A 26,748-nucleotide genomic window follows, 5' to 3' on the forward strand; every position below is an offset into this window, starting at 1 on the left:
AGACAAGTTCCAATACACCAGACAAGCCCAGCAAAGCGTAGAAAAGTATTTGAACTCCAAAAAATTACCCAGGTCTGACACACAGACATGTTTATGTATGTGCACTCAGGAAGGCCTTGTCTCCTTTACGGTACATTAAAAAAAGTCCACCAAGTCACTATAAAGAATTAGGACTAACTACAGTGCCAAGATAAACACTAATGCAAATACAATAATAGAAATACAACTGCAACTAGATTAGACTACAAAGTGCAACATGGGGCTAAGAAAATCAGACCGGTGAACCAAATGGCAACGCAGTCGGTTGGCATGAGAGACGAGGTCATGCGTGGCACACGCGGTAGCGGGCACACACTCCCTGCATGGGGGGGGCGGGGGGAAAGAGTCACGACCGCCTCATGGCGCGGGGTCGCTCGCCTCCGTGGAATAACCGTCGGGAGACAAGGACGCTCCCGAAAGTCTGAGCCAGCATTAGCGCCCAGGCTAATGCGCTCCCCGGGGACCGGGGTCCGGGGGAGGGCTGCGCGCTCTCCGAAAAGCGGGAATACGCTGATGAAGGATAAAATAATAAAGGGATGAAACAGCAGAGTCCCGGGAAAGATTCTCTTGCCCGCAGCGACGTGATGTGGCGCGGCGCCCTGAGAGTTGCCTGGCAGTGCCCCTGCGCGGGCCGTTCAAAGGCGGCCGCGGATCTGCCCATTCCCCCTGCTGCCACCGCGGCGCGCCGCGATGCTAATTAAAGGTGTCGGGGAAGGGAGCCCGCTGTGTGCGGAGACACACTGAGGTCTGCCAGGCTTATTCCAGCCCGCTGTGGGATGTTCGGGTGAAACGCGTGGTGCGCATGGGAGATGAGCGGGAAGAAAATGGAAACGGTCGGAAGGATTCTGTTTGAAATTAAATGTAGACGGTTAACGATGTTTCACAGTCATTTAAAATTGGTCTGTAGTTCCTGCAGTGAGAAGGAAAAAAACGCTTGCCCCAACTGTAAAAACACGGCTTTCCGAACCAACAAAATGTCCAAATAGTTATTTTCTAAACATTTATACAGTACCTTTAACTTTACATTATTACTCACATGTGAAGATACAGTACTCTGCTACTTTCATACTCGCGATCATCAATTAAGGCAGTGTTACTCAACTCCAGTCCTCGGGACCCACTTTCCAGAAGGTTTTTGTTGTAACCTGATTTAACACATCAAGGGCATTTGTGGTGGTTTGATTGGTTCAGTCATCACCAGCAAAAATGCCCTTGATTAGTTAAATCAGGTGTGTGAGTTCCTGTCTACGACAAAAACCTTCTGGAAATTGTGTCCCGAGGACTGGAGTTGAGAAGCACAGCCTTTATTGATGGTAGTGAGTATCAAAGTAGCTCTACGAGTTCTGAGTCTTCACATGTGAGTAAGTACGGGACTAAGGTTGGAAAAGGCGTTGGGCTTGCTGGTGCATGAAACAACCTGTAGGAGGGGTGTGAGGAAATGGCCACCCCTGTACTGGCCCTGTATTTTTGGCCAGTGTGAACAGCGGTTCTTTGTGCCCGGTGGAGCGTGAGGGTCTGGGCTGTGCCAGGGAGCTGATGAATGGGAGTCGTGCTTGTGGCACGGTCCGCTGCCCCCCGGTGGCCTAACGCGGGACCTCTGCCAGACCTGTGCTGGTGGCCCGACTGCCACACACGACCGGCACAAGGCCATACCTCCCCCAGCTTTCAATCTCCTCCCCGGGCCACCGCGCGATGTGACCCTTAATGCCCCGAAACGGCTGTCCGGGACAAAGCTGTCAACTGTAGCCTAGTGGTTAAGGTACATAACTGGGACCCGGAAGGTTGATGGTTCAAGCCCCGGTGTAGTCACAATAACATGTTGGGCCTGAGAGCAAGGCCCTTAAATAAATAATTCATATTATTATTATGACGACAAAATTTTGCTTCGCGTTAGCCAGCCTGCGAAAAAGCCGTCAAGAATTCTGCCAAAGAGCTACGTGCTTCCGAGCATCAGTTTTCTGAGCGTCTGTGGCCCCTTCTTAGAACGGGAAAACAGGCACTGGCGAGTCCTCATGACACGCGGCTGCCTCCCTCTGTCCCCTGGAGTCGCCCCGGGGCGCGAGAAGCGAAGGAGACGGCCGTCGCTAATGGAGCAGCTCGCTGGCTCCCGCTACGGCCAAATCCCAGTAGCGCAAAGTGGCCTGGAACTCGGGAGCCGAGCCCGGCTCTGCCAGCTCGCGGGCCTGAGCATTAAACATAAATAAATTAAAGTAATCTCCCTCCTCTTCGGTCGCCATTTCGGTCGCTGAAGGTCGAAGTCAATCACGCTTTCCAAATGGAAAACAGGAGGGCCCTGAGAGGCTATCTGGGTGCGTTGTGCGAGGCCATTCTCTCGACCAGCGTGTAGGCCTCGTATGGAACGGTGTGCGCCGGGAAACGTTGCCATGAAAAGTGCTCCCTCGCTGAGAGAATGATTTTTCTCTCCTATGGAAAAAAAAACGGCTTTTAAAAAAAAAAGAAGAAAAAAAAAAACCCTGTGCTATTTCGGACACAATGATCACAGGAATGTAACGCGGTGCTCCCTTTCAGCGAATCAGACATCCGCGGTTACAGGGCTTTTTGGGGACCCGAGGGTTCAATAGCCTTCTAAGCTATCATCCCGGTCTTGCCGCTGTCTCTCTGTACCGCACGTACACAGCATTAGAGAAATGGCTCCGGATCATTTTCCCCCCCGCCTGCGTGCATTTCATCGTCTGAGTTCCCCGGCTTCACAGGTGGCTAAATGAAAGCCCGCTTCTGGAGCAGCCAGAGGAAAGCACCGTTCTCCACAGGTGAAGACGGACAGGACTTCCATCACCGTGGCTTTGAACTCGATGCCTCCGCCGCACTGAACCAACTTTACAATCAACTGTACCGAGACCGTGACAACAGCAGGGCAAATGGCCCCAGTAATACTCTGATACTCTACTTTAAAGGAAGTTCTGTAAAGGACCATTACTGTACTTTTCTTCTTTTTCCCCCAATTTGCCAAACAAGGTGGTTATTCACCTTTAGGCATTTATTAATATACTTTTCAAATATTCTCCCTGCCTTATTAGCTGTTATATATGCACTGTTATTAACTTTTATGTTCGAATTACAGTCATCCTAATGCGCTCCCAAGATGGTTCGTTTTCAGCGAGGCACGAATGATTTACTGATATAAAGAAATCCCATAATATTAAATTTAATGCAAAATAGCCCAGTCTGTTTCCCTTTGCAGATCAGGCCACAAGCACAAATCAAGCATGCATTGGTGTCACATACAAGCAGTATTTCAAGTGACTGCAAACTCATATTTGTAATTAATAGAATCTGATTAACTACAAGGGATTTCCAAGGTAATAAAACATGAAAGTGAAAATACCCGGCCTTAAAATGCAAAAGCCTAATCTAGACATGCCATTTGCAAATACCGGCTTAAATTTATAGCCGCTTGTCATCATCTGAATCTGTATTTGTATCCATTCGGATCTAAGCTTCAGTTTGAGATGTCTCCCAGAATCATTCTCCATTCACACTTAAAAACAAATTAAAGTGTCGGCTAAAGCCTTTTAAAATTACAGTGGGTGCAGTAATCGCACGCACGGAAGCTCTTATTGAGTTCAGCTCATTTAAAGTATTCACATACAAAGCATTGCTTAGATGTTGAAGACACTTCCAAAAAAACTACAGCTCATGACCACTTAAGATTCAGCAGCTACGAACCGGCCTTAAAAAAAAAAAAAAACAACAGAAGGAGAAAAAGAGAATGAAAGTGGCGGACTAAAAAGAGTCTCCGCAGACTCCTGTCGACAAAAAATGAAAATACTTGCTTATGGTGCTGAATATCGTCCGTATCATTATGGACGGTTCTTTTAATCTTGCGCCACGGAATGTAATTTTCACCAGGCAGATAACAGCTTGAGCACATACCCACCTCTAACTGGTGCGCTAGCAGCCAGAGGGAGACAGTGGAGGGAATAATTGTATCTCTCTCGGTCTTCACAATGGAAAGCCGCGCTACTCCACAGAAGCGGAGTGTGACCCCGGAATACATTTGAATACGCTTTGTACTAATGGACAGCTATAAGCTAATGAAGTTCTCCTGCCGCTGTCTTTCCCGAATCAATCTTGTTTATTCAATTTCGCAGCACTCCTGTTCCATATGGCGCCGGGCCCCTGCTGCTTTCAAACAGTCATTTGCACTGAAGACCCAACAGGAAGCTAATAGTTTAACTGTTAGTCCAATTTGCTTGACAAAAGTGACATTTAATGCGCTCCGTCATATTGTGCGTAATCTGCAATTTGCCACGAGTAGACAAAGTGCGCTCGTTCTGCTCCTCCCGCCTCGCGGTGTGTGAGGGAAGATGAACGACGGCGACGCGAAGATTAAGGACTTTTGCGTTCTGAGCTGTAATCGGGGACGGTGTTAAATGGCGGGCATTAGCGCGCGCGGTAGCGACGCGTCTTCCTGCGGGCCCGCAGAGGTGTTCTGCAGCTGCGCTTTGCTGTTTATACGCTCGCTTCCTTTCTTCCCCCCGGCGTTTTATTCCTCAGGTTTTAATGCCAGCAGCTAATCTGGGTTGTCAAGTTAATGATCTGGAAAACACCAATCCAGTTATTTATGTTTGTGAGACTGCGGTACACAGCGGGAAAGGGGGCTGCTGGCTTTTCTGGTGCTACATTAAAGATTAACTAGCATGCCATCCGTGCCCCGCTGCACAGGGAGGGGGGAACGGGCTGGAGGAATGGCCAACGTCTGAGTGGTGGCAGGACGCCCACCCTGAACTGTGTGTGTGGGGGGGTTGGGAGGGGGAAGGGGGTGGAGGAGGGATTTAGCATTACCAGCCTGTAAGTGCATCAGGCATGGAGCATCGATCCAAAATCAGTAAAATGGACACCGAGCCAGCACCTGTAGCCGACATTTCTGGGGAACACAGCATTTTGCTAATTAGCCTGTAGTGGCAAGGGTGTCATATTAAGATGAATGTACATGATGCAGGTGAACCCGTTAAGTCAAAGTGTTGTTCAGGAAAAATTTAGGTTTTTGCAGTCCCAAATACAAGAATCGTTGACAGTAAAATCTTTATGGGTAATTATTGTGTCCGTCGTCGAAGACAGTGAGAGCGCTGTCAACACCTGCTATGAAGCCTGTGCCCACCTGTTACGTTCAATGGAAAACTGGAAATAAAGACAGAATAAAAAGCACAGAAAATACTCAAGGAGCCCATTTTGTTTCCTGCTTTCTGCAGATTCCCTGTGCTTAGAGGGACCTCAAGCAAACCGCTACCTGAACAAAAACACAAACCTCTACAGAATGCAGACAATTCTGTCAGTCCTTCAAAACCTCATCACAGATCCCAAGGTTTCCTTATAAAAGCCATTCTTGAACACACACATGCTCCACATTGTGCTATTGTTGCGCAAAAAGCAGCACAAACGATAGATTCAACAGGATTGGTAGTTAGTACTCTACCTTGAGGTACTGTATTGTTGTCTGAACAGAAAAAAATTCAAATACTGCTGAAGTTGTAATTAAGATTTTATTGTGTCTGAATGCAATAATTGTTAACCCGGATGTGATTTGCATGTTACCTCTCCCTTAACAGACAGATGTGAGGCCAGTGTTGCATTTGATCATATGACCGTTTTTCAAGACACATGACCGTTGAAATACATTGTGATTCCTAGGCCTTTCTATGGGTTTTCTATGGGGTGCCTTAGTCCATAATGGGTTAAATATATTAGATTACAATAAAATACCATGAAAAAGTCGTTGCTCTCCTCCTGAATTCCTCCATTATTGCATATTTGTCACACTGAATGGTTTCAGATCTTGACTGGCATGTTTGGTATCAAAACAGAGATGCATAAAAGGAGAGGCACCTTAGACTCATGGTAAAGCATGTTGGGGGGTTAGTGATGTTTTTGGGCCATTTTAATTCCAGAGGTCCAGGACACTGGTTAAGATCAAAGGTATAATGGATTCCATCACGTTTCAGGCCATGAGACTTGGCTATAGGTGAATTTTCCAGTAAGGCAATGACCCAAAGTATCCCTCAAACTCCACACAGAAATAGTTCTGTGACAATAAAATCAATGTTCTGATTTGAAATGACCTTGTACATGTTTCAGATGCATGTCTCATGTGGCATGTCGCCACTTCACAGTTAACAAAATCAAACAAAATCAATCTAACCGGTCAAAATGGAGTCAACACCAGAATCGCATTCCTGAATATTTTGTTAAATATTGGGACTACTTGGTCCTCCAAGCTCTGATAAATGTTACAAATAGACTCGCCATACATTTTGGAGTCCCAAACAAAATGTTTTGTTGTGTTTCTGAAAGTTTGTCATTGATATGGTTTGAAAGATATAACATAGTCGCAGTATAATGTAACACTGTTTAAACCATTCTTGGCTAATGAAGAAATACGGCTGTTCGTTCTTCTGTTCGTCCACTGTTTTTCCTCCCTCCTACGGTAGTCGCCTCTGTTCTGGTTAGCGTGCGCTGCTCAATATAAGATTGAGTAGCTTATCTCATGAGAAACCATTTATTTTTCAAAAGCACTTCCATTCCGAAGCTAGGTGCAAGGCTTGTGGCGTGGCATCCAGGTAGAGTTCCTATCTTTCATTTGTGAGCCATTGTACTTTTCCAAACTTGTCTGGGTGTGTAGTATCCACCTGGGAATGGGGCTGATTGAAACCCATCCCCAAACAGCCGCAAGGTTTCGACAAAGCACAACCGGCCCCATTTCCTAGCAAATGTCAGGAGTCAATCCGTCTCGAGGGCGCAACGAGGGAGGGATGGAGTGCAAAAAAAAAAAAAAAAGATGCAAAAGCGTTCTTCTGAGTTTTCCCCATGAAAACATGCCGTGGTGTATGGGAGGCGAGCCATGACTGTCCGCGCGATTCACGCGCTGCTGCATGCAGACAGAGAGCATGGGTGCGAGAGGGAAGCGGCCATCTTGTTTAAGAGGTTAATGTGAGTATTAGGGCTGCACGTTATATCGTGGTTGGCGTTCAAGCCCTGGTTAAACCACGATAAAATACACACTGCTGTTGGGTCCTTGGGCAAGGCCCTTAACCCCACACCGAATTGTCCCTTGCTTAGACTAATCAAGTGTGATCACTTTGGATAAACAAATTATTTTTATTAGAATACCAGTGAACAGCCCATTCCCTTCATTCCCGTACAAAAAAAGCAACACAATTCTGAATTGTAAAAGATAATGTTCCCTTGACGAGCTGTTATTCTGAAATTGCTTTTGTTGTGAATTAAAATGAATGCTCGGAATGTTTAAAGCTGGTTTATACTGAAATCGGGGAATGTTCATGAACATCGCCCGACATTGACGATGGTCGTTGTTTAATTTAAAATACATTTTATTTCGGAAGTATAAACCAAATGTCACTGACACCTGTGAGGTCACATCTGCCCATAAGGGGTTAAAGGCAACACTAATCGGATCACAGTAAAACAAATTCAAGCTACAGTATAAAAGATTACTGGGCGGAAATGCTAGCCGGCGCATTGTAATGCTCGGAGCAACGGAATAAGCTAATGCCAGGGACAAGAACGACACGTGAAGAGGCTGAGGAGGCTTTTGTGACAGAAAACATGTGTATGCGTGTGTGAGCGTGTGTGAGTGTGTGTGTGTGTGTGTGTGTGTGTGTGTGTGTGTGTGAGAAACGGGCGTGCCGAGCATCTGAATGAGGTGAAATGACAGCAGCTAAGACATGTGCTTCTCTGTGTACGGTTTTGGCAGGCCGGGTGCCTCCTCCCTCGAGACATAGGGCTGTTGGTGGTCGTAAAACGGTCGGGTCGGGGAGGTCAAGATTTCGCTCAACCTCCCGTGGGTCCTTGCTTACATAATGCCAGCATTTCCAACAGATTTGATTCATGTTTCCAATTGGTGCGTTTGGTGCATTTTCTTTTTAAAGATTCATCTCCATTGCAATAGCTAAACTGTTTTTAAATTGGCTGGCATTTTCAAACAATCACCATATTATTTATTATTATTATTTATTAGTATTTTTACACATCAAGTTCATGGGCCTGTGGTCATGGCCTCAAAGTGAAGTTAAAAGCATATAACTTGGATGCAGGACCTGAATTCAGAAATTTGGCCGTTTTCTTTTTGTTGTTGTTATTTTTATTTCTAGCTCATCCTATCCTCTGTCTTTATCTATGGACTGCAATGTGCATCCATTGCACATGCGTATTGAACACGCACACCTATTTTCTGGCAAGTACAGCCGTTTGGAAAAACTGAGTTTAACCTGAACCGAGTGAACTCGACTCCAAATGTCCTTTGAGGAAGGAAGGTTCTCCCTTCCTGTAAAAGAACATAAATAAAAGCTGGAGTCTGGTGCTGTGCTACTGGCAGCCAAAATGGCGGAATCCTCTGGAGAGAGACAGGCTTATGCACCCTCGAGCTAGGCACTCAGTCCAGAGAGCCACCGCATAAACCTATTTTATTTATCATTTACAGATATAAATCTTGATGTTTTGCAGGAGCACTGACACAAAATGGAGGCATGGGCTGCCTGGACACTTTACGTACCTGAGATTAGAGGGAAACATTTCCGTTTCTAAGGGGGGAAAAGGCACACGAGTGTTTGACCTTTAAGGCTGATGGCTACTTGGGGTATTTATTCAGGCTTAATGCATTATAAGTGTCATTTTGTGACAAATGAATAATAACAGGCCTAGTTTACTTATGTCATAGCCCTAAAGCTTTTATTTCCATGCCTCACAAGAACCAGAATCTGGGTTAAAAATATTTTTGGTTGAATAATAGCTCATGCATTTTAAAGAAGCAGTTGTTCCCCAAGAAAGAAGTCTTGCTCCAGTGCCAAAATGCATCTAATAATGCATCTAAATGTTTTTAATACATCTTTGCTTCGCACCACAGAATAATTTCAGTTATTACATTCCACTGTCCTGTCATATGTACTGTATACAATAATGCATCACATAATATGGCTCCGTAATATTCATTCAGTGGAAGCTCATTGTAATGGATGACAGAGCCGAACAACCTTTTGCTGTGCGCATAAATTTTGAATACTGCATTTTGCATATGACTGAGACCATTAACGCAACTGTTGTAAATCGGTTTGGAAAAGGGCCGAGCGCAAATCAAAAGAATTTGCGAAGAATGCGAGAGCCTTTATAAATACGTGCGATTGTGAAAGAACCGCTTTACGTCAATGTTATACTCTCCTGGGATTCATTAAAATGGGAGTTGAAAAGGATGTTAAAAATCTATTTTTAAAAAAGCCCTTGACAGCACTCATCCTCAGCCAGGTGGGGTCAACATCTGCGCTCAGATCAAATTATTATTAGCAGCGATTTATGAACATCCTGTGAGAGTGGGACATTGGTTGGAGGAGAAGGAGGAGGAGGGCGGCCACATTTTGAATTTTTCACAATGAACAGATCAAACCGGCCCAGCTCATGCTTCGACTGCAGCCTCCACTGGTTGGGCTCAGATCCCCTTCACCATTCTATTGGAGCTACCAGACTCGCATTCAAATGTATTCATTCATTTCTGTATGTTCGACTGGGGAGCCTTCTGAGCCTCGTCAAACTTAACCCTGTGTTCTTGATGCTCAGTACCAGCTAATATTTCCTGCCAAGTTAATGAAACTTTGCCTTCAATCTTCACTAACCAAGAGCCACTGTCCTTACCACCCTTGTCTTGCTCTTGGGGCCTGACACAGAATGTTTGTTAAGAGCTTTGAAACATTGGTCTTTTGTGAAACTGCTATGCCGATAAAATTCAATTGAACTGAACATTATTATTTACACGTCACAATATGCAGATTTTATTATAGTAAGAATTCTACTTGGATCGCTACACTGAGAGCCAATCTTCCTTTAAAGGGATATGCAGCATTCTAATTGGTTGATGGACTGTCTCAATCTTATCCCAATTAAAACCCTTTTCTGAAGTGTTATTAGCATACTACCTTTTTTTTTCTTTCTCTCCCAATTTGGGAGCCAATTGTACCCCATCTGATTCAAGTAGAGCTAGTATAGATACACCGCTCACACCCCGTCCGTCAGTGGCGCTAAGGAGAGCGACACGCCTTCTTAGGGCGGCCTGTAGCGTAGTGGTTAAGGTAAATGACTGGGACACGCAAGGTCGGTGGTTCTAATCCTGGGGTTGCCACAATAAGATCCGCACAGCCATTGGGCCCTTGAGCAAGGCCCTTAACCAAGCATTGCTCCAGGGGGGGATTGTCTCCTGCTTAGTCTAATCAACTGTACGTCGCTCTGGATAAGAGCGTCTGCCAAAATGCCAATAATGTAATGTAATGTAAAAGCCATCTCGTCTCATGCTCGTCTTCCGTGACTCCAAGGCGCCTGAGGTGCTTTTTGTTGTGCGGCGATCTACTAACCCTGCCAAGTCCCTCCCTCTGGAGCAGCGAGCCAATTATGCTGCTCCATGTGAGCCGGCCAAACTTGGCTTTTGGAATCGAACCCTGGTCCCCGGTGTGCAACAGCAGTGAACTGCAACCGCAAGTCCGCTGCGTCTTAGCCTGTTGCGCCACCGCGGCCCCCTTAGATACCTTTTTACTCCTATTTTTATCAATGCAATTGCGAGTCTACGCTCGTTTCTATATAAAAATCCGGTAACAATCCGAGAACCTAGTAATGATATGCAGCTTTATCGTGCATTATCAAACTGTCTGAATAGAGTGCATGCAATCAAAGAAACGTGTGCAGATGCACGTGAACATACATAACAATCCAGCCACTGGCAAGTCCATTATATATATATTCACCATGTAGAGGTCATAAATGCTAATAATTAAGCGAACTAATCTGTTTCAATTGAACTGCACCGGTTATGGATTATTTACACCCAAGGGAGGCATTACAGTATATGCTCTTTGTCTCCGAGAATCTAGAAAGCTGGTAGTTTTATTCTTTATCCATGAATGCTAATTCTAGCTCGCAAAGCAAAACAGCACTGTAGAAGAAAGGATCCCTCTGAACTACAGCTTCAAAATAGGTTGTGTACACTGCACTGCTCAATCTGTAAATGCAACACATTGTCTATAAATATTTCATTTTGCTTACAAAACACATATAAACACCCATACACTCACCACAGAGAGTCTCAGAATACATGCATATCAAATAATAAGTGACAGCAAAGTGCATTTCCTAGACTTAACCAGTTTTCTCAAGAACACTACCAGTACCCTGTCAGTCAAGCCCAATATAGCAGATGGTATCACATATGGAACATTTCGATAAATGTGCAGAGATTCCAGGGTCTAGACCAAGTTAGAACTCCAAGGAGCAATGACCCTCATTTCTCCATCTGAAATGGAGTCCACATCATTTCTCTCCAGCTAAAAAAGTGAACTAAACACTTTCATCACAGCCTGCTGAGGCAGTCAGGAAAAGCCATCATCACTGAGGCTTTAGGAAGATTTTCAGCACAGCACTTCACATTTGACAAAGGCCTTCTTTCTGCTGGAGGAGGAAAGAAAAAAAAACATCCCTGCGGTTTCACTGAATCTCTGCGGAAATCAAATGATCTCGTCTCTATACAGTACAGCACGATCCTGCACCTTTGCCTAATTAAGAGTCTGCAGAAACCATGGCTTCTGCTTCTACTTAAGGCTAAGATTTTCTCATGGAGGTCGCAGACTTGCCTGCGAAATCTCGAAAATTCTGACTACAGCACAAAGCGAGGAGGAGAAAGGAAAAACAGATGATGCTCATTTCAACTTGAATGTACTGACAAGAAAATGCATGCTTCATTTAGTGGGGGAGACAACTGTGAAAACAGCCTTGTGCTCCACTGCTGTGCCACTAAGATGTTTTTTTGTTTTTTTCTTCATCTTTTTTTTTGTTTTGAATCCACCACACGGACAATCCAAAGCTTCAATTTGGTTGACCGACAAAGTGGAAAAGCCCAGTGGGAGCAAAGTGGCAGACACTCCTTCTCGACAAAGAAGTTCTCAACTTACACAGGGAATTGAAAGCAAATGTGATTAATTTTGGTTTGGTCCCACGAACAATGTTCCTAAACAGTACAATAGAAAAGTATGTTGGAAGAAACACCACAAGAGTGCCCAGATAGATAGAAGAAAATGAATCAAATAAGGCGAGAAATGAAAACTAAAATGCGATTGTGCTCTTATTGTGAAGACAAAATAAAATGGCTGCCTTGGAAAAAACCACTAGAAGGTTTATGCACAGCAAACATTGAACTGAAAGTTTTTCGTTACATGGTTGCCTGAAATTATCTGGAGAGATCCTTCAAAAACATTGGTGTTATTCCTCAGATCAGCTGTGAAAACATGCAGTCCTTGGTTTGGTGTCTAAAGCAATCTCATGAATGAAATGAAGTGCCCTGACATCACAGCATTTGCTTCAATCTGACAACTCCTTTCCTGCCCGTAATAGCTCTGAGATGTTTACCTCTCAGTCTGACAGCAAAGTGTAGACTCAGAGAGGGCTTTTCTCCGCTTACAAAGATGCCTTTACAGATGACAGATGTTCAGTCAAATATAACATTGCTTTTTGATTGAAGCAATCAGCTCGCTGAAGGCAGATTGATTATTTTGTTAAAAAATGGAAACACTAAAACAAAAAAAATAGAGCAAGCGCATGCTCCGCCTCGTGTTGAGGGCAATTTGTGATACTAATACAGCAGGTTGTAACCCATGTTAACAACCAGCCAATGCTAAATGTTAGGGGCCTGAGCTCAAGTTAATCATTAAAAACATTGCTGATTTTACAGATTTTACACTGTTTTCCAGTTCGTTGTTCAATACCTTAAAAATAATCAATATTAATGGAAGAGGGTCAAAAACCAATCAAAATCAATTTTTCCCCACAAGATGACCCTAACAGCAATGAGGCGGTATAAATGAATGTGTAAATAAAGTAACAGGCCAACACTGTGTGTGTTCTTTCATATTCCATTACAGGAAGGAATAGGTCTTATTACAAAATAGGGTGCATATTCAATTCCTCTGGAAAGGGCAAGCAAGCGAGTAACTCGTGATTGCTTTGGGTGAGGTTTAACGCTAAACCCGGTGTTCGTACACTGGGTGCAAAAGTGGAAATGGAAATCTATCCTGCCAAGGCTAATAGCCGGTTGAGGCCGATTGTCCATAATGCAGAAAGCAGCAGAGAGTGCTCAGGTAGAAATCAATACCAACGTATATGAAACTAATCAATGCATCCCCGTACAGTTCAATTTCATCTGACAGCATATTCAATTTAATGTTCCGTCAACCTACTTAAATTGAAATCTCTCATTATCGTAATTTGGCGGCTCAGAACAAGCCCACGGCAGATGAAAAAGTGAGAAAAAGAGAAGTGCTAATTACACACATGACATTTAAACTGAAGCGTACAGTATTTAGCGCGAGACGTACGTCCTTTAATCCGAGTAAACGGAAGTTCTCTGTGGTCCTTGTTTTCAACAGCCGGCGACCCCCTGACCCTGCCCAGCAGTGCACAACCATCATTAGTTTGAGACGATCCATGCAAAAGGAGGACTGGACAAACGATCTCTGACCCCTGCACCGCAGAGGGCCATGTTCAGTGTCAGCAGCTGAATCGGACGCTAGCTGTGCCAGAACATACCTCCGTGCATCTGGACAACTGGGGGTTTCCCTGGGAGAATTACGTGCTTAGAGCAATTGATTTAGCAATGTAGTCAAATGTTTCCTGCTTCTTTTGTGGAACTATGGCCATGTTGCACTGGCCGCCATTTTGTTTTTTGTCATTTTGTTTATTTTTGAAATGGCTGTGAAAGGGCTCTTCTGCCACAATGAGGATACGATATTCCCAATTAAAATAACATTAGCAAAAGATATCTGTGGAGTTGTTAAGCGTTCCTGCGTCACGTTGAAATAATGTTATGAGAAATTTCTACACAGCAGGTCCACGGTTCACGCAATTCTGTAATTTTACGCTCTGTAGCTCTCGCATCCAAGAAATATCAAACCGTAACCATACTGTATCAAAAAATATCAACACAAAAGCACGAGTCGCCACATTTCTGTATTTCACTTCCTAAAGGAATCAAGCGGACTCATCCACCACTTCCCTTGAAAATCTTAAAGTGCATTGTGTGCAGTGTTTACGGAACTTAAAATTGAGAATAAGCTGACTGCTCAACTTCAGATGAGGCCAAAGAAGCAGCAGCCCCTTAGGTCTAAATGGACCCTAAATTAAGTGCTGTACTCTGTCCAATCAGCAGATCGCCTAGCCTCAGCACTACACCCGCTACTGTGTAAAAACGCCATCGCCTTTTTTAACACTAGCGCAGGTAAGAGCTGGTACAAACAATCAAAACATTGGAAATACTTTGAACGTTAAATTCTGTGAGTACTACAGATGCATAGCTAGCTTTTTGATAAATTATATTACCTACTCGGAGGACAGAATATATTTTGAGAAGGTAAAGAGACTTGCGTGTTTTATACCAGTGCTTCATTGTGAACTCTGCCGTGTGTGATTCGTAATCAATCGTTAAGACGGCTCCAACACACTTGGTGAATTCCGTGTCCTCTGGCAAGGCTGCACGCACGGTTAGCTGCAGTAAATTCTCCTGATCTCCGCTCCACAGCTGCCACAGCCAACCTTAATTAGACTGCCTCCTAATTACAGTGCGATACTTAGCAAAGCAGGCGAAATGAAATATTGTGGAAAAATATGGTCACGCTTCACTCAGCCGCTGGAGAATCTTACGCTTAACCGCCCCGTCTGCTTGTGCACTAGAGGTCATTATCCCGTAAACAATGCCATGAGAAGACAACCTGCCACGCCAATGAACGGCAACTGTGTCTCCCCCCTACATTTCCACTCTACTAAGTCTTCTTCTTCTTCTTCTTCTTCTTCTTCTTCTTCTTCTTCTTCTTCTTCTTCTTCTTCTTCTTCTTCTTCTTCTTCTTCTTCTTCTTCTTCTTCTTCTTCTTCTTCTTCTTCTTCTTCTTCTTCTTCTTCTTCTTCTTCTTCTTCTTCTTCTTCTTAAGGCAGAGCCTGTCAGTGAGACAAATGCACGTCCCTTGTTGCAATTAATTTGATTCTTGTTCTGCATGAGCCTTGCTTGTAGGATTTAATTAAGGCTTTCACGCACTCGGCACACTCTGTTAAAAGCCCAGAGTTAAATGGGCCTGTCTTTCCTCCTGTGGAAGCGCTGGAAAATGATGAAGTTTATGACTTGTGCGGGAGAGCAGAGGCTCGGAGATGGAGCGAGGGCTTTGGTCTGCGCCCATCTCTCATCGAGGCGGTTACTCCTCTCTTGTTTTATCGAGATGTTTTATGTTCCCTTTTACAGGTCCACCTAAACCCGCGTGTGAAATTGATGAGGAACCCAGTCGGTATCACCGCTTTCCAGGTGGCAGGGAAGGGTGGTGCATCAAATCTCTACAGAGTGGGGAAAATCCTTCTTTTTCACCCATGTATCTAGGTTCCTCAGCAGAGGTTTTGTCATTGAAGAGCGATTGTTGGACATCCTATGAGACATGAGTATATTTTGTACATCAGGCTAAGAAGGCCAAATGATTATGGCTCGATTCCATTATTTAAAAACCATTATGAAAGTACACAATAGTACACAAGACGCCACACCACATCTCTCAAGTTTGTCCACTACAGTAGGTCAGCGACCACACATTGAGTTCATCTTCAGGCCAGTGCAGATAGTCCTGGTTACCGATGAAAGCAGCTAGAGATGCAGAGGCTGCATGTTCTGTATTCGCTAATCAGACAAAACAAATATTTCCAAAATCGTAATAACTCAAATAATACAAATTAATCTTCATAAGAAAAATTTAATTAATAAATAAATAAAAATCCTTCAAAGCAATGGCAATTTGCAGGGCTTGTAGGTATAGTCAAGCATATGCAAGCTTTACTACTTAAGAAGACTCACCATTGTGAACTCCGGAAACGTCAGGTGACGGACAAGACAAAACCTCTATTCAAGCCAAATTCGCAAAGCGATCCAGTGTTTGCATAACATGAATGGATGAAGTGGGAAAAGTTCTTCAAACAATGTGAAGGTTAGAGCAAAAAAAGAAGATTGCCTGGTCCATAATATTGACTACGCCTTCCCTCTGTAGGCTTACAGGTGATTCATGAAAGACCGTATCGCAAGTCCCGATGGTCTTGCGAACAAGTTAAATAGTCCTCAAGAATTGCCAACCCAGCCTTGTCAGGTATTGTTGGGGTGGTGTGTGAAGGCCTTTACTGCTTGCAGGATTCAGTCTGCTGTCTTTAATTGGCATGAGACAGAGGCTCCCCTCTCTCAACCCCCCCCCCCCCCACCTGCCCCCCTCTTTTCTCACCGTCTCCAGCTAGATCAAAGATGCACATTCAATATGTCATTAAACCACTCACCGCACAAGTAACAGCTCAATTTGCGCGAGCGTGGAAGAAGTTATGCGTAGGACTCGCTAAGCGGTGGTTTTTGAGAGTCAGCCGGCGTAATCTTGGGCAATTTAGCACATTACAGTCTTAAACGATGATCCTCGGTGTGTCTGAACGCTCGGCAGTGCTGCCCTTGACAAAGTTTAGGGGACATCCCTGCAGGAGGGGAAGTATACAGAGGCATTGATTTTTTAACAAATATTAATGCACACGTTGATAAAAAAAATTAAAAAAAACAAACACAGCAGATGTCTCCTTCCCCAAAATGGGGAACATCTGATACCATTGTGACATTTATATTAAAAAAAAAAAAAAAAAAAAAAAAAAAAAAAAAAGTATCATTGTAGGTTCAATATTACGCATAACCATGCTCTGTCTGTGTCTGTCTGTCTGTCTGTCTGTCTGTCTGTCTGTCTGTCTGTCTGTCTGTCTGTCTGTCTGTCTGTCTGTCTCTGTCTGTCTGTCTCTGTCTGTCTGTCTGTCTGTCTGTCTGTGTATGTGTGTGTCTGTTTGTGTCTGTGTATCTGTCTCTGTTTGTCTGACTGTGTATGTGTGTCTGTCCGTCTGTGTGTGTGTGTGTGTGTGTTTGTGTCTGTGTCTGTGTCTGTGTGTGTGTGTGTGTCTGTCTGTCTCTGTGTGTCTGTTTGTGTCTGTGTGTGTGTGTGTCTGTCTGTCTCTGTCTGTCTGATTGTGTATGTGTGTCTGTCCATGTGTGTGTGCACATGTCTGTGTGCACGTGTGTGTGTGCACATGTCAGTCTGTGAGCGCATGTCTGTCTGTGTGCGCGTGTCTGTCTGACTGTGTGTCTGTCTGTCTGTGTTGTAAAGACCCAAATTAAAGCTGACCATGACACATATAGTAGGGACATACACACAGACAATGCTTGGTCATATATTGTACTTATATCTTGCAATGCCTCAACACATCCATACCATGGTTTCCCCTTCCTACAGGAAACCTTAAAACCATCTAGCTAAAAAGAATATTCTCTATGTTGGGTCATGGAAACTATGAACTATAATGTAACTGGTATACATAAAACAGAAAATTCACAAATAGGCCTATTTGCTTTAGAGAACTGCAGCCTGGTAGCATGGTTAAATCATATTAGCATTTCACCAAGTGTCAACTGAACACATACCAATGTAGAACTACCTAGATTACACAGTTTAACTTCTCAAGTCACAGCAGTTTCACTCATACGTTATTTTCTACCTTGTCAAAATTATTTTCATCAAAAGACCTCATTGGTAGCAGCATTTCTTTGCATTTCTGCAGCACTACGGCCAAAATATACAGCAATACTGAAGCAAATGGAGGCGGTGATAAATAAACAATATCAACAAGACAAAGCTCTTCTCACTTTTAGTGCAATACATAGAGAACTATAATATCATATACTGGTTTGAGACAGAGCTGTCTGTTCTGCTGGAGTCTGATAACAGCTTTCCCTTAGCGGTATCGTATGGCATATAGATGGGGATTCACATGCTTTTGACATGACCATGCAGAAATAATCAGTCTATAAAAACTCAAAGGAAAGTGGGAAAAACATGACTGCTTAGAGATGAACACATACTGCTTCACATGAGAACAAGAACAAAGCAATGGAGGGTGTGGTTGGGTGGAGTTAAGGGGGTAGCAAAGGAGAAGGAATTATATTCTTTCGCTCATGCCAACATTGTTTGAAACTCTAGAATGGGGAAGGGGTAGACTATATTACTCCCCATGGATCAAGATGTTACAAAAGTGCATCATTCATATTGCCCTTAACAAGTAAGCAAATAGAAAAAGTTGGCATTTACTTTTCTACATATTATAAAATGAAGAGGGCTGGGTTATAATTTAGTTCAATATTAGTCAACAATAAAGGTCCCTTTCAAACCAAAGCAAGATCTTATAAAAAAGTATATAGAAACATTTTTTACATATTCTATTTTATGCAACAGAAACCGTAAATCAGTGGATTAAACATTTTTTTCAAGATTTTTCTTTTCTTTCAAATTTTCATTTTTCTTATAAAACATGATCCAGGTTTAGCATGATACTTTGGAGTCAAGCAGCTCAAAAGTACTCAATAATTAAACTGAAAGTTCTTTAAAGCATGCAAATACAATGCTTCCTCATCATGTCACATTAAGAAACTCTACGATTCCAGTCCGTTACTTCCAGAAGTCAAACGTGAAGGGACCTGCTTTATCGGAACCGAGTGGGCAGGTAACCTCACTTTTAAAGCACTTGTTAAACAGAATTTCTAGCTCAGTTTGAAAAGCGAGGAAGTCACTGGTTTCATGCATGAGAAGGCGTGGTGGAGAAAGCATGGCACTAACGTTCACAAAGTGGTTACTTACAGGTAGTAAGTGTAGGAGTGATAGGTTCTTCTGCCAAGTGGGGTGGTGGTAGGATTTAAGCAGTGGTAGGGGGGAAAATGGGATGAAAGGAAAGAAAAGTAAAATATTAATGTTTGAAAATATAAATGAACAAAAAACCAGATATGGTGGCATAAGTGAAAGTTACTTGTGATCGTGAGGGCAAGGTGATTGCTGGGAGTATGTCATGCGTGGGGGCCACAGAGTCTACACATACGCTATTGGGAGTTGTTACACTGCAGTGCAGGTCTGCAGGCTAGATAGGTGTTGCAAGAAAGAATTGTGGGTAAAGTGCCACAGGGCAAAGGTTGTGATAAGTTGTTCAGACCAACGGGGTGTCACATTGAATATCGGGATATAAAGAACAGGAGAGAAAGGGGTTTTTCAGCAGTGTTAGAAAGCGTTGATTAGAGGAAAAACAGACAAAGGGCTTCTTGGTTGAACAAATTAACATAATTTACTTACGATATAGGCTAATTGAAATTAATTAAAAAATGTATTCTTACAATTATTTCATATATCACATATATTGTACATGCCTCACTAAAATCTTGGCATGACACAGAAAGAAAAGACAATTTCATACCTTGCAGAATTTAAGACAGACATTCATTCCTGACCATGGTTCCATTCCTAAGCCAATAATTATTAATTAAATCAAATATATAAAGTAACCTCATTCTGATCTTTTCATTGGACCTAGATGTGGATAAAGTACTTTTGCAGGATGAAATAATCTTGTGCACAAGCTGTAATTACAATGGGTTTAACACTAGGACATCAAAACACCAAGATGGTACACCCATTGGAATTTGTCTGATGGAAGATTTTCTTCAACAGAATATTAAGTCAGTAGAAAGAGATAAAAATGTTTAGTTGAAAACCAACATTGGTTCCTTTGAATATTGAATATTCTCTTGTTACACCTCACATTTTAACATTTAACAGTACTTTCTTTAAAATAATGTAACATTGTACATCAAAGTAATCTACAGCGAAGATTTGTGAAGACTGTGCATTACTGCAGGTTTCCCTGTGTACAAAAGAAGTTTGATATTTGCACTGTGTTGTTTCCTGGGGCGGATGTTTGGAATACAGAGGTTTTTTTCTCTGGCATGGGACTAAAGCTAATGTAAACTTGCCTGAAGCTACATGCCCAAGGCCTCTCTTTGAAAAAAAATGCGCTTTCATCAATTTTTCCTTCTTATCTCCCCCTTTTTTTTCATAAGATAAGCCTCAGAAATATTTTCCTATCCCCGTTCGCAGGTCATTAAAACAGTGGCGTTTGTTTGAGCCCAGCATAGAGTGGAATTAATATTTAATCACGCACTGTACTATATGTGCTATAAACAGTTTAATGGAGCTTATCAATGTAATCAAATCAATTATTTAGTGCTCAATTGGCAAAGCTCCAGTTTCAAGGTGAAAAGAAAATTCATTGTCGATTAACTGGATCTCTCATTCCTGTAATTATGCGCGCATCCCAAACTCGGAAAATGTGTTTTGTGATGGGTCATTTAAACAAGAAATGGCAGTTCCAAATCATCAGTACTTCTGTTAATATGCTCAGTTAAGAAAGAGTTATACTCAATTTAACTATAAAGACAGTAGAAAGGCTAGACTAAGCAGACACATGACAACAAATCATTACTCTACATTTGACATTAGGTCATTTCATCATCCAGTAACATTAAGTCCTTATCCAACTGAATTGGACCGTTCCACAACATCTACTATGGCAGTAGTCCTCACTCCTGGTCCTGGATAACCAAAGGGTGTGCTGGGTTTTTTTGTGCCTTAATATCAGCAACCAATTCAGACCCAAGAAACCAGGTGAGGCGAGTCAACTGTGTAATTAACTGCTTTAATTGATCAATTAACTGCTGAGAAACAAAAGCCACCACATGCTGCAGCTCTGCAGGACCAGGAGTGAAGACCACTGTACTATGCATTCAGAGACATATTCACTGTGCTACGATGGTCCTGCTTGAATGTTTCTTACCTTTTCTTCATGACCAGCACCACGCCAAGGAAGATGATGACGAAGAGCAGGATGCCGGCAATGACGCCTGCGATCTTCACCGTGTGGTCCGTCTGTTTCTCGGGTTCCACCGCATCGGGCTTCCGTGTGGCTGCCCCTACGGCGAACAGCGGGTTAAACAAAAACCATCAAGACATACCGTTTTAGAGGAGAGCACCATTACAGCTTTTGCATACATGCACCAGGGCTGTAATGGTTTCATGGCCTGCATGCCAACTTCTGGCCTTAATTGCTTAACTACCCATAGCACTTAAACCATCTGCCATTTTAGCTACACTTCTCGATAAGCACACAAATGACAGTTAAATACTGTTCTTGTGCCCCTACATTAACATTTCTCCTGTGATCTAATCTACAAGTGAATCAGTGTTGGTATATACAGTTACTATCTCGTTTAGCCAGGGTAATTGGTTGAATCACAAACCTGCATACACACCAGACCTTAACTGTCCACCTCATAGATGACAATATAAAAACATGCATTTATTTGCTAAACAGGTCCAAGTACTTGCACATGTGTAGATAATCAATTCTGGTATTGCAGATTTAATGACAGAAGACAAAGAGCATGAATGATAAAAGTCTCTGAGATATCTACCCCATTCTGACATTTGGTCTGAACATCTAAACCTCTTGACCATGTCTGCATCCTTTTATGTATTTAGTTGCTGCCACATGATTGGCTGATGAAATATTTGCATTAACAAGCTAGTGTAGAGGTCTACCTAATAAATTGCTCACTGAGTGTACAGTAAGGATATAAGCCAGGATTGTCTTACACATGTCATCATGTCATCACCCTCTTTGCTGTTAACAGGTCATTGCACGCATCGTGGTCTGTTTTTATCATGTCAAGTTTGATTCATATCCCCTTTAAGCCAAGGTTAAATGGTTAAAGAGCGCTAAAGGGGAGTTCTACTGTGGTCCAACAGCTGTACAGATAACATACAGCATTTCTACATCCACTGGCAGTAAGTTAACAGTTTTCTATCAGCAGGTGGTGGCACTAAATGCATAACTATAAACTATAAAATCCATACCATCAAGGTGAAGATCTTGAGCAGTGTCCTTCTCTAAATCTTGATGTCTTATGATACTTTGTTCAAGACAACTTGATGTCTTGTGATACTCTGTTCAATACAGGCTTGGTTTCAGCCTGTCCCTTCACCCTTGCTTAATTGGTCAGCCTGTAGCCTAGTGGCTAAGGCACGTGACTGGAATCTGCAAGGTTGGTGGTCAAGCCCCGGTGTAGCCATGGTAAGATCCACACAGCTGGGTCCTTAACCACACTTTTATCAAGGGGAGATTGCCCCCTGTGCTTAGTCTAATCAACTGTAAGTCATTATGGATAAAAGTTAAATAACAAATTATAATTACTGTATAGTAATTATAACAGAAAGGATAAAAATAAAAATAAACTTCCTTCCACAGCCTGGTAAGCAGGCACATTATTCTTGTTGAACGATGTGCATATTCAAAATACATACTGTTTTTCCATCCCAACCTTTTTGTTCAAACAAAAGCTGTGTTCCCTGACTCCTGCGAGGAAGCGGCCAGGCCGCACGCTCTTCCTCCTTTGTGTATGAGCGGCACTCTGAGGTCCAGTCGCACAATGGCCGTCCTTCTCAGCCCTTCTCCCGCTGTGACCTTTTCAAGCAATTAATTTTCCGTTTCCCCCCCCCCCCCATAAATGAAGCAGTAATTTCTCCTCCAAAGAGCCTCTGCACCTGAACAGAGGAGATAAACTTGTTTGCTATGAATTTCAGCGGCAATTGTTTTTCACGAGCACAATAAGTACTTCTTTTCGCCTTTGGATATTCGGAATCTGGGTCACCGATGGTGAGCTAAAGACGGGGGAGGGGGGTGGGCTCTCCTTTTTCTCCAATTTATTCACAAAGTAGGCAGTGACTGGTGATCACACCATGGGCACACACATTTAATATCTGTTCAAATGAGATAACCAACACCTAGCAGCAACCAGTGTTTTAGCGGCGCCGGGTTTCCCTCCTTGAAGAGAACTTTGCTCGGGCTGTTTACTGTATAATGTGATGGAACGCCAACCCACCGCCCGATGAAATATCCATTTCCTTGCGCTAAATGAGTTTGGGATGAAAAATAGTCGGGACACACTGTTCAATTCACCCGACCGAATCTATTCCGCCTGCCACCGCCACTTTTTCAATCACGGTGTGACAACATCCATCACGCCGGGTGCTCCGCTATCGTTTACCGCCGTGACGGATGGTGTCGGGAGCCGGTCTCATTTCGAAAATTTGTATTTCACTCCCGGTGACATGCATAAGTACGGGGCGCGAGTCGGCGAAGGGCCCCGCTGATGGGAAACAAATTCAGTCTCGCGTGCCGGAGAGCGAACGCCCCGCGTTCGTCGCCCGTTCGCCCCTCCAGACTGCCGAAAGCAATGAGCGGGGAACGGCACGGCGCTGGAGCTGTGCTGACAGGAAGCTGCAGTCTCGTTTCCTGTTGTGACTGAGGAGGGGTACTGAAAAACTGAAGGGAGGGCTGGGGTTGGGCCCGAGCCGTCTGGAGGACAGCCTCGGAGAGAATCGGCGCAGGTTGTGCACGCATAATGAGCGACAAACGCGCTCCAGTCGCCGAGAGTTTCAAAAGATAATGATGCGCACTCGCGTGTGGCACAAACTCGAAAGACCGTTTGTTCCTACACTTCCACTCAAAAAAGGACTGTTTTCCTCCATCTCGTGTCTTACAGACGGTGGTAAACCGCTGCTGAATAATTTGTGATATGCCGAAAAGCCGGGGAAACTTTTTTGCTTTATTCACAAGATGCTTCTCCTTCCTGGGGAAAACGGATACTCTCGCCTGGCGGATATGAATATGAAACAGCGGGGCTCAAGGTGTTAGGTGGCCTCTACCGCAGCCGGCTGAGAGGCAGCAGAACTGGGCAGTGCAAGCTACGCCAGCTGCTGTGCTGGCACAGAGACCGGCCCACCCCGAGCTCATTCACAATTCCACCACAAAACAGCCTCAAGGTAAAAAGATGCTGTTAAAGAAACACTGGAACTTAAATTGTGACAAGGGCGAATCTGCCAGCTTCTGGACCCGAATGCAAGGATATCTGTCCACACAAAACCACAGCTGTCGCTTTTGCAAGCCATTTCAAACGATTGCGTACAGCAACTGACAAAAAATGTATGTTAGAACCAAATTTCATACTTTCAAAATGCTGTCTTCCTCGGCTCAGAAAAAGGTGTTTTTTCAAAAGGAACAAACATTCACACTGGAACTTATGCAACTCCTTAATCCTTTCATTCTACCAGAGCTATTACCTCTGATTTTCACATTAAGTCCACTAGTCTAATAATTCAGCTACATTACATTTGTTCTCCACCTCAAACTTAAAAGGCCCAGTTCCAGTCTGATAATATGTAAAACCTTAAAATGCTTCACACTTTAGGACATCAAACCAAGGCCTTAAAAAACGTAAACGTAAAATATGAATTCCATTAAAATATCATTATTGTTCATTTTTAAGAATAAACATTCTTGTTTAACTGGGCAAATTGCAGGTACACTTCCATCGGGCTTCATGGCTGGAGTAAGAATTCAATAGAAGAGAAAAAAGACTGAAGAAACAAATGAACAGGAATAACCTGCCCTGAACCCAATTGAGATGCTTTCTGAATTCACAACACAAAGAGAATTCTCCGAAACACATGACGCGCCTAATATTTCCTTTCCGTACGGCATTATGGATGGTATTGCCAAAAGTAAAATGACAAATACATCACATAAAGCCAAACAAAACAGGTGATAAATCACACTTGACAAAACAGGTCATTAACTGCGTTCAGTTGGGGTTGCGAGAGCGCTGAACTTCTCTGCTGACTTTTCGCAGAGCCCCAGCTAGATTGAGATGAATTAAGCCATCACTGCAAACCCCCAACAAACAAGAAAAGAAGAATTCAGAACAGGGTATTGAAGGGAGTAGTCCATTCACACAGATGAGTCCAGGTTTTAGCGCTCATTTCTTCTGAATGCAATACAAAATAGAACAGTGGTTTTGCAAACACTGGGAGAGAAACCATTTCACTCTGAGGACACAACCTTTAACCCCTTACCAACATAGGTTAGGCCACGAGGGCAAAAACATTGCATGGAAGGTACTGCATATTCCAAATAAGGGGAGGGATTAGCCATACGGTTTCATCGCTGTTGCCATTCCAGAAGCTTTTCAATAAATGCAAGAGCTACAACTGTGACATAAAATATCGAAGCAAATTATTTTGTGGTACGATATTGCTACAAATTCACTGCAATGCTGGGTTGTCGGTTGGAAATATACTGTGTGAGCGTGAGGTTTGGGTGTATTCAATCTGCACATATTTGATTGCCATACAACTGTAAAAACAGGAACACATTTATCCACTGAGGTAGCTGACTCCTGCCACCGCCTGCCAGTCAGTATAGTAAATCTGCTGGTGTAAATGTGTCTTGTTTTTATTTAAATGTAAATTTTAATGTTCTTAAACACTGTAAAACAAAACTCTCCCCTCCTCTCTGCTGTTCTGTTCCTACTTTTGTCCAGTGTCTGCTTTCATATAGCTGAAGTTTCTACATGCCTGATTTATTAATTTTTCTAGCATTTTAAATCATACAAGGTTGCGCAACAAAATGACTGAACGACAAGAATAATTTTGCTTCTTGCACAAACAGCGAGCAAAGTCTTCACCTCTTCCTCGACAAGAGGTACTGTATGGTAAATATGTAAATGTAATTCCCTGACATCCCGGTGCGCACGCTGGTTTTGTCATGCATGCCTAAGTGTTACGGTTTTCTGTTTCATGCTGTTTTGGAAGGGCATATTGATTTTCCACTTCCTGCAAAAAGCTGTATATCAGCTTAGAATAGGAATGCAGAAGGTTTGTGATTTTACTAATCGTGTTATTGCGCATACCAAATTTCATCCGACGCCACTGACAATTGCACATGAACTGACCTTAATATTTTATAAATACAAACTAAACTGCATTATTAAAATTGTGAAATCAAAGCCTCACAACTCATTATCCACTTTGCTCGCAGTGAAAAGCAAGCTCTAATTCATTAGCTGGACGAGACTAAAGGTCACACTTTGAACAGCATGGGAACAAGCAGCGGGATAAATAAGCTTAAAAAATACCAGCGCTGAGAGATCACAACACCCAGACAGATAGAGTCAGAAGCACAAAAATTTGGTATACATATGAACACACAGACACCCAGACACCCACACCAGACCTGGGCGAAATACGCCATTGTTTGGCTACAAATACATTTCTTCGCTCGATTCATCTTGCCTGGTGCAACTGAGCCAACCAAGAAGACCAGAAGACGAGCATTTCATTGGTTCCAATACACCAGACAAGCTTAGAATAGAATCCAAAACTTTTAAATTATGTATTTGACTCAGGTCTCTCTCTCACACACACACACACACACACACACACACACACACACACACACACGGCTCATCCACACCAAGAACTATAACTATATGGATAATTATAACAATGCGAGCATCCACACTGCTGAATGTCATCTACCATTTGCACACAATGCCCTGTAAATTCGGTTGGACTTTGATTGGCTGTCAGTGTTTTACTGTTCAGACAGCTGGAAAAATCTCTCTGAAAGTGATTCCAACAATATAGCTAATCACTGTGACTGTTAAACAGTATTTGTGGAGTGGCCAACCACTTGAGTTAGAACAATTTTCTAAATTATACTTCTCATTATAGTTATCATTCTTGGTGTGGATGGGCCTTTAGAGGTTAGCCAGACAGACATGATAGAAAGACAGTCACCTACATCGCAGATACAAACCTACAGCACACACACACAGTCACAAACCTACACCACAGACACAAACACAAACATACAGCACAGACACAGTAACAA

At 43.1% G+C, this 26,748-nt stretch overlaps 1 protein-coding gene across 15 annotated transcripts in view; it reads right to left on the minus strand.

Annotated features, from left to right (window-relative positions):
• The window catches only part of ptprma (protein tyrosine phosphatase receptor type Ma), a 208,212-nt gene that overhangs the window by 45,797 nt on the left and 135,667 nt on the right, over positions 1-26,748 (minus strand). For 8 of the 15 annotated variants that reach the window (XM_061237451.1, XM_061237461.1, XM_061237460.1 and 5 more), the window contains one exon: positions 20,794-20,929. In XM_061237451.1, the coding sequence (XP_061093435.1) occupies positions 20,794-20,929 (136 nt within the window). Of the gene's footprint in view, positions 1-18,773; positions 18,804-20,793; positions 20,930-26,748 lie in introns of all 15 variants that reach the window. The other 7 variants (XM_061237458.1, XM_061237454.1, XM_061237455.1 and 4 more) reach the window with 1 other exon arrangement.

Source organism: Conger conger, chromosome 4, assembly GCF_963514075.1.
Source record: "Conger conger chromosome 4, fConCon1.1, whole genome shotgun sequence".
Taxonomy (NCBI): domain Eukaryota; kingdom Metazoa; phylum Chordata; class Actinopteri; order Anguilliformes; family Congridae; genus Conger; species Conger conger.